This window comes from Camelus bactrianus, chromosome 33, assembly GCF_048773025.1.
Source record: "Camelus bactrianus isolate YW-2024 breed Bactrian camel chromosome 33, ASM4877302v1, whole genome shotgun sequence".
NCBI classification, from domain to species: Eukaryota; Metazoa; Chordata; class Mammalia; order Artiodactyla; family Camelidae; genus Camelus; species Camelus bactrianus.
The window spans coordinates 16810104-16823854 of NC_133571.1; the positions used below are offsets into that span (position 1 = coordinate 16810104).

The following is a 13751-nucleotide window of genomic DNA, read 5'->3' on the forward strand; positions in this document are numbered from 1 at the left end:
TTTCCCAAACCCAGAGCCCAGCCCTAGAAGGCAGCTTATCATCAAATGTGGCTAAACACTTTCCAGGGGTTGGTTTCGGTGGACGATGGGGCTGGCAGCTGGGTTGGAGAGGCGGGTGGGTGGTAGCTGACACTTTTCATATTTCAATTTCCAGAATGAAGATGGAAGAAGCAGCGGACTGGCCAGGCTGTTCTGCCTGTGGCTTGGCATTACAAAATTCTCCCTATTTGTGTGAGTCATAAGTTATTTATGTTTGCATTATGTATTATACATGATTAGCAAACTTGTCTCACAACAAAGTGCATGGTCCCACAGAGACTTATTAAAACGCATTTTATAGGCTTTTAAAGTCCACTGACCTTTTTTTCAAGAGAAATATTCAAAAATGTAATCCTGAAAACCACTCTGAATTTTTAAATGGTGAAATTTATATTTATAACCATTTTGGTCCATGCCTGTTGTTTCCACTCTTTTAAATCAATGTTTTTGGGGCTTGTGGGGGGGTGTTTGCTGTTGTTATTTGGTTGGGTTTTTTTGGTTTGTTTGGTTTTTGTTTTCCTCATACCTAGGCTTTTATAGCTATTTAACTTTATTTCTTAAAAATGACGCTTCCCCTTACATCCCCCTTATGTTGTATACAAAAAGGAAGTTGTGTGGGAAGAGGAATAAACCTTCCTGGAAGCTTGTACTGTTTATTTCCCAACACTTCTATTGTCCCATGACAAGTCAGGGACCTTCCGCAGTGACATCTGGGATGAGGCTTCTACCAGGAGGAAACACGGACAATGGAGTGTCTCATATAAGGATTCCAAAATAGACGTGCTGGGAGCTTTGTTCAGAGGCTCCCCTCCTCCCCACTCTTTTGCTTCCTTTTATTTTTTTTTTAAGTTTAAGCTAGCCTAATTTTTATTTTTTAATTTTTTAACTTATTTTATTTTATTTTTAAATGGAGGTACTGGGGTAGAACCCAGGGCCTTGTGCATGCTAGGCATGCGCTTTACCACGTGAGCTACACCCTCCCCTCTCTTCCTTCCTTTTGCAACTGAGGGAGAGAACTTAATTTTTTCAATGTGTGAGAAAAATAGAAGCTTTTTATTGGTTTAGGGTGACACTGCAAACTTTGTTTCAGTCTTACCTTTTCTTACCGAATGACATGACATCATTGATTAATAACCCATCAATAACTGAACTGTGCAAGCACTAATACAAACGCTCTCTCTGTGCCCAGCACCACGCTAAGTTCTGCAGACAAACTCAAGCCTGAAATAGTCACCGATCTCCAGGTCCTTTGATCTGTTACAACCGTGCCTTTGGGACAGGGTAGAAATAACATGACTTTTTTTAAAATTAAATTTTATTTTTTAAATTGAAGTATAATTGACATATAACATTTTATAATTTTATGATGTACAATATATTGACATGATACATTTATATTGAGTAGGATTTTCGCTGTAGCGTTGTGCTGAGTCACAAAGTTATCATTTTTTCTGGTGGTGGCAACTACGTGACTTGTTTGTTTATTTGGGGGTTTTGTTTGTTTGTTTTATTGAAGTATAGTTGATTTACAATGCTGTGTTAATTTCTGGTGTACAGCATAGTGATTCATTTATACATACACATATTCCTCCCCATACTCTTTTTCATTATAAGTTACTATAAGACATTGCATATAGTTCCCTGTGCCATACAATAGGACATTGTTGTTTATCTGTTTTATATACAGTAGTTAGTATCTGCAAATCCCAGACTCCCAGTCTATCCCACCTCACCCCCTTTCTCCCCTGGTTTGTCTTCTGTGTCTGTGAGACTGTCTCTGTTCTGTAAACAAGCTCATTTATAACATGACTTTTGAAAGTCAGTTTCACGCTAACATTCTACACGTGTGGCCCCTTCACCGCTACCCTCATCCCACTCCTCACCCGTTCCTCCCTCCCCAGCCACCTTGCCTCCCTCTCGCCAATCGCACTCCATTCCCCTTTACTTTCCCTTTTATTAAATGGTGGTCTCTCTAAACTGGGCATTAGACAGCCTCTAGTTCAGTCTTTTTCAAAGTGTTTTTTAATCCACTAAACCATTTTCCCACAGAAAACCTTACATAAAACCCCCAAGACATAAAACAGATCAAATGTACCCACTCTGAAAAGAGAAAGAGAGGGCACCATGCTTCGCCCACCCCAGCTCTCAGTGGATAACCCCAACCCCTGCCTGCAAGAATCCCTGAGGGTCCTGTGGCAAAGTCCTAGGAACCCCCAGCTTCAGGCAGCCCCTCATTTGGCAAATGAAGACGCAGAGGCCCAGAAAGGGGTAGAGAACATATTGAAGCCACAGCCAGCCTAGGCAAACTGGTTCCCAGCCTGGAGCCCTCCAGTGCTGCTTCCTTTCTTGATGCCGCATAGTTCAAACTCTCCTGGCCATGAGGAACCCCCATGAAGTCTAGGGGCCAATGGCATCCTCGGTGGTTCAAAAGTGCCTTTGCCAAAGCAGCATCCAACCCCCCTCAGGGCTGGAGACGTCCTGCAGCCTTTGCTGCCTGCTCTTCATGGGATCGCTTGACCCCTTCTCAAGGACAGAGAGAAGCAGAAGGGAAAAGGCATATAGGACACCTTCAGAAATTACAAGTGCAGTTAATGGGGCCACTTTGGGCATCCATGTGGCCATGTTAGGAGGGCCACCACACCAAGAAATTAGCTGGGGCCAGTGGGCCTGGAGCTCACATGAACAAAAAGAGGTTTGTGGTCCAGGGTGGATTCTGACATGACCTGTGGGTGCCGGGGGAATGACAACTTGCTTCCTTTCTGAGGGAGCAGCTTGATGGTGACATGTCTGCGCCCTCCTTGTGCAAGTCCCCACTCCCGTCTGACTCCTCCCCGTCACTGCCAGAGCTCCTGTCCGATGAATAGTCATTCCTCTTCTCTTTGTCACATAACAGTATGGACATTTATAAAGCTTCCCCTAGCTTTTCAAAGTCAATATAATTAAAGCACAATGCATCTTAATTGCCAGCCCCTTGCCTGGTGCAGGACAGGGGGCAGCAGTCTTAAATAAAGTGACAGCTGGCACTGGGCTAACGGTGAGCCAGTTGGTCTGGGATTTCTGTAAAAGTGCCCCGCACAAAACAGTTTGCAGCTCAGGTGTCTGGTTTTCCATAGTGCTTTTTCCAGGCCACCTAAAACTAGTTTTGTATCAATCATTCCCTCTCACAGTTTACCTAGAGGAGGAAGAAAGACAATAAATTCAGTTTTTCTAGAGAATCAGAGACCTGGCAATTCTGTGTCAAGGGGTATAGGAGTGAAACCAAGACCCCAAAACTGAGTTTCCTTCCTTACTGAGTTTCTGACAAATATCTCTACCCAAAACTTCCCTTTCTTGTCCCCTCTGACCTCAATCCTGTGCTAACTGAACACTAATTAACTAGAGTCAGATGACTGAAATTGCGTGGTTGATAACATCACTGATGTACTAAACTTGCTGTTGTATCATTAGCTCTCATCATTAACGAACAGACTCAGGTTGTGTCTCCAGGGCAAGATGAGCTCACAGGCCCCCAAGCCATGGACCACCTGGACAGAGAACTGTAAACCAGAGGCATCCTGACTCCCAAACTAAGATTAAGAAATGTCACAAGATAATGAATCCCAGCTGCTTTGTTCTTCTTAAAACAAAACAAAACAAAACAAAACAAAACAAAACAAAACAAAACAAAAACCCCTAACTCAAAGATCAAATGGGCTGGATCTGAGGCTCTTCTCCCATTCCCTTGCCTGGGGCCCTGTGATAAATGCTATACTTTTCTTCACCACAATCCAGTGTCAGTAGATCGGCTCTGTGGCACATTGAGCTAGCGCACCTGAGTTGGTTGTGTTCCGCAGTAAGAGAAAGTCAGCAGGAGGAGTCAAAAAGGTGACCATGTTATTTTAATGGTTGACACCTCTTCATTATCACACCAATGGCAGTAAATGGTTGTTTGGAGAAACTAAGGGTTCAAATCCTGCCTCTACCACCTACTGATCATGTGATTTTGGACAAGTTGCTTAATCTCTGTCTGCTTCAACATCTTCATTTGTAAAGCAGGCGACGGTAATAGGGTACCTACTGCATTGCCTTGTCAAGGGATTAATGAATTATATGTGTAAGAAGCTAAGAACAGCACCAGTGGACAAGCCAAGCTCTCAGTAAGTATGAGTTGTTATTTGTGTAGTGTTTATGTTGTACAAACTGCTTGCACAGACATTATCTCTTGATTAAGCTCCAGGTCATTTGACACTCAGCCCAGGCATTTGGAAGAAATTCGGAATCCTGGGTAATGTCCAGTGTCCTTTACTGAACATGTCCCACAGAGTCTAGTCTACCAGGTATGACTTTCCCCAGCCCAGTGCTGTCACTTTGCCCCATACCTGGGGATGCCCTTACAGGGCTTCAGGACACTTCCTCTGCTCTGGCTGAAGTCCCCACCCAGGAAGTGTGAAATTGTCCTCATCCCTTGCACAGCAGGAGGCAGAATTAAGCACCTTGTTGTTGAAGCCCCCTTAGCCCTTATCCCCCCACTTCCAAACACTACTGGATATTCTTTAGAAAACTGATTCTGGGCTAGGAGAATTAAGCTGTGTCATTTCCCCTGGTGAAACTCTTGGAAGCCTTATAAAGCAACATCAAAAAACTGCTCCTTGAGAGCTGGTCATCCTCCCTCCCCGCATGCTCCAGGCAAAGAAAGGAGCTGACGGTTCTGCAGAACCCCCTGTGTGTAAGCCAAGTTACTATGATGCATACAGATAAGGACACAGGGCTGTAGAGGGCAGAAGCAACTTGTTCAAGACACCACAGTGGAAAAAAGCTCTGGTTCCAACTTACCAGCTCTGTGATCTTCCTCAACCAATCTGAGCTGAGTTTTCCCTTCTGTAAACTGGGGTAATAATCATACACACCTCATAGGGTCATAAAAATTCAATGTGTTAATTCATTTATTGTCCTGAGCACAATGGGGACATACAAGAGCCCAATAAATGTCAGGTACTGTTATGACCTGACAAAGAGCAGCTAGGGTTTACTCCATGCCTTTTCCATTACACCAAGCAGGGCTCTTGTTCTTAACTGAGGACTATCTAAGTTTGTCTCAAATGAAAGAGCTTTAACACCCTCAAGCCAAGTTCATGGTGTAGGGCAATGGGAAGTGGGGATGGCTGGGACTTCCACCTTTTGGGAGGTGGGAGTAGTTTTGTCCAACCTGTGATGCAGTTTACTTATTCTCTATCTAGTCTGTCTTTGAATCTTTTTATTGGCAGGGTACTCATTCTCTATTGAAAATCAGCCCCTTCTGTTTTGAAAACGTCTTATAGAGAGAAAGTGTTCTTTATTCCTTCCCCCTCCACCCTGCTTTTACTTCCCACTTCCTTCCTCTCCTCCTCCTTCCTCCTTTTGCCTTCCCCTCCCTCTTCCTCTCCTTTCCTCATTCCCAGACCCGAGAGCCCGAGGTCCCACTCTTTGCCCTGAAGTCACTATCTAGCTCTTGGAGAACACGGTAGACCTTCAGTGTGGCCCCTTGGCCAGCTGATAAGAATTTGGACTCCAACGGCGGTAACAATCATCTGGGTTTTACAGGGTCTTCGGGAAGCAAAACCTTTTATCTGGGCCTTATAGCTCGGCCTTCTGGTTCATTAACGTCGTCCATCTGTTCGCCCAATTTCCATTAAAAACCCCATCTAGAAACATAGGAAACTCAAAATGGGTTGATTTGGTGTCTTGAGGCCCAGCTGACCCTCTATGGAAGCGGTGGAGAAGCCACGGCGCTGGGACGACTCTCCGGAACCAGCGTGCACGGGCAGCCCTCGCGGGTTCCAGCCCTCCGCCCAGAAGCACCCGGACTCGCGCTGCAGCTCGCGCCCCGCCAGGAGCAGCCACCGGCCGCGCTGCCGCTTTAAGAGAGGGGCGGGGCCGGGTACGGGCAAGACAGGGCCAGCCCACAAGGCTTCTTTTCCTTTTTGATCCATTCAAAAATTACTCATTGCAAATTCCCGGACTGCTAGGAGAGGAGGAGGAAGGGGGCGGAGGAGAGAGGGCTGCTGCGCGCGCCGGGCAGGGGGCACTCGGGGGCCCGAGTCGCTGGCGTCTGGTCCGGCAGAAGCCGCTCGCGGGCCGTTCTGGCTCCGGTGGCCTCACCAGGAAGCGTCAGAGTCTCGACACCGGGGGAGCTCCGAGCGCCGCCTCCGCCGCCGCCGCCGCCGCCCGCCGGGCTCTCGGTCCCCAAGCTCTCTCCCCGGCTCCGGACCGGCCCCTCCGCCCTCCGGGACCCTCCGGCTCGGGCGTATTCCCGGGCGATGGCTGGCCGCTGAGCCATGGCTCAGTACGGCCACCCCAGCCCGCTCGGCATGGCTGCAAGAGAGGAGCTGTACAGCAAAGTCACCCCGCGGAGGAACCGCCAGCAGCGCCCGGGCACCATCAAGCATGGGTCGGCGCTGGACGTGCTCCTGTCCATGGGCTTCCCCAGAGCCCGCGCGTAAGTGGCCGGGCTCGCAGCCCTCGCGACCCCTCCCGCCCCACGCGCCCGGCCCTCGGCTTCGCTCCGGCTCGCCTCCCCGCGCCTGCCGGGCGGGCGGCGCGCTCCCCGCTGCCCACGACCTGTTGGGGGCGGGCTGGGCGCGCTGGCGGCCCGGGACTCGGCTCCTCCTGGCGCCGGTGCAGGGGAGGGCGCCGCGCCGGAGCGCTGGGCTGGGGGCTGGCTTGGGATGCCTCTGGTGCGGCGTGTCTAAGGGAGTGGGATGCCTACGGGCGAGAGCACCGCGTTCGAGTCCCGGGGACCGTGCCCGGCGCCCGTCCTCCCCGGCTGGGGCTCCGCAGGTCTCCCGCGAGCTCCCCGAGGTCTCCAGCGCGGAGCCCGCGGGGAGGCGGGGCCCCACAGAGGAATCGGGCACCCTCTCGATCCGGAAAGCCTGGCTGGCTTGGAATCCTCTGATGGCTGGGAAAGGGCAAGGAACAGCCGGGCCGGGAGGCCGGCGCTCCCACTGCAGCAGCTTCCAGCTCCGGATGTCGCTCTCGGGTTCGGTCTCCCTCCGGAGTAGGAGGAGCGGGAGCGTGGGGGCTGCTGCGTGTTCATTGATGGGGAAGATGGAATGAGAAGGGGAAGCAATTCCCCCAGGGGACCTGGGTTCTCGTCAGTGGTGACGGCAGCGCAGAAATCTGTGGGTGCCTGAGAGTAAGGAGGGGGAGCGGTCCTCCCTCATCCCTCTTCCTGGAGGGTGGGGTAGGGAAGGGCAGAGAGCGCGCAGGTGGCTGCCCCAGCAGCTTGCTGGGAAGAGGCCTGGTCGCCAGCACAAGGCAGCAGCCGCAGCAGGAGTCTTCGGAAACTGGCCACCCAAGACCGTGGGGCTGGAACCCTGCCTGGGAGGAAGCCTAGCCGGGTGGCCAGGCCCTTCTCCCTTGGTTCATTCCTCGCATGCAGATTTCTTAGGTGGGGGCACGAGGCCCGGGAGCCTGTGGGGCGCTGTTTCTTTGAATGACATCACCTAAACAGGGAGTTAGGCAAACTTTATCAGAAAGGGCCAACTTGATCAAAGTTTATAACCCCCCCCCCTTTTTTTCGGGAGATAACTCTAGGTTTCCCTTACCTGCCCTCTGGGCAAATCTTTTTCTTTACTCACATGGCTGTAACCTCTTAATCAAAGCTGACCCCTGATCTTATCTTTCCACTCAGCCTGCTGGGAAGATTGGAGTGGCCTTGGAAGGCCATAAAATGGGCTGACAGTCCTGCCTTCCACTAACTTCCAAGCACTGGGGCTCCAGTTCCTGATGTCAGAGTTACAGGGAGAAGATGCAGTGGGCTCTATAGGGGTTGTCAGGTGTGGAAGCTGTCATGTGATGGATATGCATAGGTCTCCCTAAGAAGGGGAGGTCAGGAAGTTTGCGGAGCAAGGCTGCAGAAGCAGCATGGTGCCAGGCACCTGCCCTTTCTGAAGTGAGGCCAGCGTTCAGAACCCAAATTGCTTAATTAAGGGAAGAAATACTTAACTGAATCCTTCAGACTGTCATGTTAGCTCTTCAGAGTCGCTTTAACAGGACATCTTTCCTGCACTGGGTCCAGGAGACCTCATCCATATCCTGATAGATTAGGATGATGATCTAATTTTGGCTTGTTCAATCCCTGAGATGTCATAGTAGCTAGCATTTATTGAGTACTTATTATGTACGATTCTAAACACTGTACTTTTATTATCCATTTGATCCTCCCAGCAACCCAATGAGAAGTTAATTATATGCCCTTTTGATGAATTAGGAGACAGAGGTTTAGAGATCATTTGCTCAGGGTCACAACAGTGAGCAATGAATCTGGGGGTCAAACCCAGGCAGTGTCTGCATAGCTCAGACCTCACATCCAGGACTAGGACGTAATGAGTTAATGTGGGTAAGACACTGAGAGTAATGCCAGGCACAGAGTGGGTGATCTTTAAGTGTTAGCTACCATGTTAGTTTCTGTGGCGGTTGTAACAAATTACCACAATCTGGGTAGTTTAAAACAACTGAAATTTCTTCTCTCACAGTTCTGAAGGGCTGAAATCAAGGTGTGGGCAGGGCTGTGCCCCCCACCAGAGGTTCTAAGGGAGAGTCTAGTCCTTGCCCCTTCTGGCTCCTTGTGGCTGCCGGCATCCTCTGGCTTGTGGCTGCATCCCTCCAGTCTCTGCCTCCATGGTCACACTGCCTTCTCTTCTTTCTGTGTCAAATCTCCCTCTGCCTTTTTCTTATAAAGATGCTGTGATTGCATTCAGGGCCTCCCCAGATAATTCAGGATAATTTTCCTATCTTGAGATCCTTGACTTAATCACATTGCAAAACCCCTTTTTTAGCCATACGGTAATGGTCACAGGTTCTAGGAATTGGGACGTGAATAGTTTGGGAGGAGCTGCTATGCAGCCGATCACAGCTACAATGATTACTAGCACTGCCTCTCTTTACTGAAAAGCAGACAGAGTGGGTCATGATGAAACAGCCTGGGGAGGGAGGTGGGTCTGCTGTTCCGTCTCTCAAATTCTCTACCTCGGAAGGTTGGAGCCCTTGGTCTATTCCACTCCCTATCCAGGCTGACATCTCTTTCACTTCGGCCCAGAAAGGCTGATGTGGTCAGCCTTCCTCTTAATAACTTAATCGGGTCAGTAAGAAGAGGGACCTCTCCCCGGGGCCAGCTGAGATTCCAGAGAGAGGACTTATAACTTCATTTTGATGGGCTGAGAAGAAAGAGGGCCAGGGCATTGGGCTTCACTTCTGAGAAGGGTCTTCCTTAGGCCTTAAACCTGGAGGAGGGAGTGTGATGAATGGGAAAGCGAGAGAGAGCGGTGATGGTTTCCTGGAGGACCAGGAGGACCAGGCTGTGATGCTTCAAGAAAGGATGATCCCAAGATCTGGAGCTTGGCCCTTTGGAGAGAACGGTGGTAGCCAGGCCGACAGCTCTTGTTTCCCCTCTTGGAGTAACTGCGCCTGGTGTTGTACAGAAACAAGAAGGGCCCTTCACCGGGCTCTGGGTGGGCCAGCGGGCTCTAGTCTTGGATAAGTCACCCAAGGCCTCAGGGCCCGCTGGCTCCCTCTGAGGGCACCGGGATTAATTAGTGAACGCTTGTTAAGTGCTTGACAGCAGCGGGAGAGGAGTGCTGAGCAGGCAGGGTGACCTCCGGGCATGTTCCTTTAGCTCATTTCTCCCCTGGAGCTGTGCTCGGGTTTTTCCATCCCCCTCTGTGACCTTCAGTCCAATTTAGATGCTACAATAGAAGAACCCACCATGTGGAGAAGGACTGAGAAGTGGCTGTCTTTATGGTGTATCTGTGTGTGTGTGTGTGTTTGTGTGTGCGTGCGCATGTGTGTAAGGAAGCACAAGGCCGGGAGGTGTTAGGGAGGCCTCAGGAAGGAAGCTGTCAAGGGGCCAAAATGGCCTATCCCTTCTTCTTTTTCTGTGCCCTTAGCTCTTCCCTGTTTCAAAAGTTCTAAAAATAAAGGCGTTGTCAAGACTGGAGCGAGATTGGTCTAAAGGAAAAGGAAGAGCGTGTGTTGTCCGGGGGAAGGCCTGGCTGGGGCCGGGGGGGGGGGGGGCCGAACATGTCACCCAAGGAGGCAGGACCAACTCTGAGAGTGTTGCTTTGCATCCCTTCTGGACTTCTTACTGCCCCCTTCCTAGCCTCTGTGGTTTGGGGGACAGTGAGGCTCCTCTGCAGCTGGAGGCCAGCTTCAGGAGCAGTCACCGAGTGCCTGAATTTGAGGAGGCCCTGCTGATACTATGCTGGTCTTCTGTATCCTTTGGGCCTGCTTGTGGCTGCTACTTTGTCTATACCAAACGGCTCTCGAATGTTTCCTAATGATTGAGAAATAGAATCTTACCAAAGGATGGACAGGGGTGTGATGCACTGAATTCGACCGACACTTGAAGCTGACACTTGAAACTGACACTCAGGTCTTCCGTTGAACGCCTTTCCTGCCACATCCCGATCAGCTTTGGTGCCGGACCTCTACGCGTCCTGTGTGACTCATGAGGCTTTGTGAAGACAGAAATGAGCTCTTGGGTAGGGAGGGACTTAGTTAGAAATATAATCTGGACACAAGGTAGAGATGATTATGGTATTATTGTGTTGGATGGAAAGAAAAGACAGGAGGGAAGGTGGTGGTTGAGGTCTCCAGCGCGATATACATGTGCTATTATGTTGTTATTGCTGTTGATTTTCCAAAATTGTTCAACAGTTATTGCTGTTGAATATTTGAACAATGCCAAGTTAAAGAGCAGGATGTGGCAGGAGAAAAGAGCTGAATAAAGCGCCTTTGACTTTGCTTTGGATAGTCAGCTGCGTTAGCTCTGCCTCACTGCCTAAAGATTATAGCAGCTACAAACTGGCTCTACACGGAATTGAGAGGCATCCTGCAGGGCCCATGAATTTAAGTATCCAGTTTCTCTGGCCTTCTCTGGCTTACCTGGAGGTTGACATTGGGTCCCCTGAAAGTACCTGGTTAATTCAGCATCTCTAAATCGTGGCTGATTATGGGGGGGGGGGGCATGGCTGCTTTCCCAGGGGCCTTGGATAGAAAGAGGAGACCAACCAGGGCGAACTTGAAGTGATGGCATCTTATAGATGGACGGGGCAAGGACGTCTCCAACCAACCCATCATAACCAAGTGTCCACACAGCACTTCCTTACATTTGTGTGTTATTTTACAAGTGAAAAATTGCTCTCACATGCACTAAATATCCCTCTTGATCGACACAGCCCTCCTATAAGGTAAACTCATGATAAAAGCATCATCTTAAAGATGAAGAGACTTAAGGCTGGGAGGAGCTCAGGGACTTGCCCTGAGTGAGGCCATGTCTCCATGACCGTCTTGGACTAGAACCGCAAGTCCAGTGAACTTTCCAGGCTACCCAAAGGACCTGGCTCAAAAGAAAGACCTTGGCATACATTCTTTTTTAAACTTTACTGAGGCATAATTTATGTACAATAAGCTAAACCTATTTAACGGTTGATCAGTTTCAACAAATGAACATACTCGTGGAGTCACCACTGCAAGATGGCACGTGTCCATCACACCCGTAAGTCTCCTTGTGCCCCTTTGCAGTCAGTTCCCTCGCCAGCCCTGCCCTGGCAACCACCAATCTGCTTTCTGTCTCTCTGGATCAGCTTGCATATTCCGGACTTGGATGTAAGTGGAATCAGCACAGTGCACACTCGGGCACCTGCCTGGCCTCTTTCCTAATATTCTTGAGGCTCATCTGCAATTTTGCATGTAACAGTAGTGTCTCTTCTTTCGTTGCTGAGTGATCTCAATGTATTTGGATGTGCTAGTGATGTAATTACAACCCCTTGCACACAGTGTCTGTGAACATTCCCTGTTAGGCCCTAGTACTACCTGAGATTTCTAGGCCACTTTAGAGATTATAAAGCAGATTCATATCCATAATCACTATTGAGTTTCAGACATTGGTATTTTCATGAGAAAATTGGGGTTCAGAAGATTAAGGTCCCCAGAGAGTAAAGAGCATCTCGCCTCACGACTCTCTGTGGTTTTTGTCACTACCCCGCCCTCAGTCGCCTCAAACTCTAGCTGCTTCTCACTGGGAGAACAAGAATGTTCAGTGCCAAAGGCTTTGCTTTTCAGAGAGACAGCGAGCCTAGGGACTCCTCTGTCTCCCGCCAGCCCTGCTCCTGCTGATGACAGTGGGGGGCGGAGCTCAGGGCCAGCTCCATCCCAGCGGGTTCTGGTGGGGATGTGTGTGAGGGGGTGTCCCTCTGCTTGGGAAACCTGGGACTGAAGTGACCCAGTCATCCTCTGCCTGACACACAGACGTCCAACTCGTGGCAGCTGTTGGGACAGCCTGGTTTGGATCCCAGCTCTGCCTCTTCCTAGCTGGTGACCTTGGGCAAGCAGCTGAATGCCCTCAGCCTCAGTTCTCCTGTCTATGCTGTGTTGACAGTATTGACTGGAAAAAAATAATGCATAACCTGAAAGTTGAGAATGATGTCTTATTTGGGGGACTTGCTGAGGATTCAAGCCTGGGAGGCAGCTTGGAAGAGGTGAGGGAGGAGCCAGGATGTATAGGAGTTTTTATAGCAAAAACCAGGTAGTCAGGATATCAAAAGACTACTGTTAATTAAAGAAAACCAGACATCTCAAGTTAATGAATTTGGTACTTTTCTGGATATGGGAAGATGCTGGAGTCTGGACTCATTGAAATCATTCCTTTGATGTGCACCTCAACTCTCTAGGGCCCCCCTGCCTTCTTCTACCCCCTCAGGGTGCACAGTTGGGGGTGTGGGCAGCTGCAGTGGCTGCTGGCTTGATGGCCACAACATCCTTTGTTTACTGATATGACATGCGACCTTCTTGACATTCTTCATAAGTCCAAGGACCAAGGACCATTGCAAGGGTTAATGGTGGGGTTCCACCCGACCAATTGGAGGTGGTCGTGCCTGTACCCCTTCAGTGAGGAGGGAGGCTGCTACTCTAGTGGTGATTTCATTCTGCACAACTCCCTTTGTGGCTGGGTTCCTGATTACTCCTGGCTTTGACATCTCTCAGCTCCTCACTGAGCTGTGATCGTGAAGCAGTGAGCATGGTGTAGAGGTGGATGGCCGCCTTCCTCAGGACTTCAATCCTGATCCCCTGCACCTGTTTCTGCAAGGTGCCCCCGGGGTGCCCTCAGCCAGAGCAGAGCCAGTGCCTCACCCCACGCCCACATGCTGACTCTAATAAGTGGCCAGGGTAGGGATTTGAAGGACTGCCATATTGGTGTCTTCTGATTTATCTCAAATGGGATCAGACTCCAGCCCTAGAGAGGGAAAAAAAACCAAAAACACCTCACTGAACAATGGCTTCTGCACTGTGGTGGGCACAGTCCCATGCAGGGCAGAGTAGTTGTTGGGAAAATGAGATGCCTGTAGCCCCCTTAGGACTGAAAGCCCTTCCTTCTTCATTAGAAGTTTCTCCAGGGGCCACTGGGTGTTTTCCCAGAGGCCTATGGGAGCATCTCTGGTTTTTCTCTTCCCGAGAGGGTGGAGGGACAGATGTAGCAGCATCCTGAGCCTCTGGACTTTCTGTCGGGGGTTCAGGCTATGATGGGTGATGTCCTCCATTGGTCCATCTCGCCAAAATCCCATTTCCCTGGTGGCTTTGCTGTCACGTCCTTTGCCACTTGCTACTTAAGAGGATGAGGCTTATGGTGAAGTGCCTTGGATGAACATCCAGAAATTGTCTGAGCTCCTACTGTATGCACAGCTTCTTATTAAATTCTG

At 49.8% G+C, this 13751-nt stretch overlaps 1 protein-coding gene across 3 annotated transcripts in view; it reads left to right on the plus strand.

The window, feature by feature from the left end:
* Positions 1 to 5542: 5542 nt before the first annotated feature.
* The window catches only part of UBASH3B (ubiquitin associated and SH3 domain containing B), a 131279-nt gene continuing 123070 nt past the window's right edge, over positions 5543 to 13751 (plus strand). The window contains exon 1 of one of the 3 annotated variants that reach the window (XM_074357097.1): positions 5543 to 6493. In XM_074357097.1, the coding sequence (XP_074213198.1) occupies positions 6333 to 6493 (161 nt within the window). In that variant the 5' untranslated portion in view covers positions 5543 to 6332. The remainder of the gene's footprint in view (positions 6494 to 13751) is intronic. The other 2 variants (XM_074357098.1, XM_074357096.1) reach the window with 2 other exon arrangements.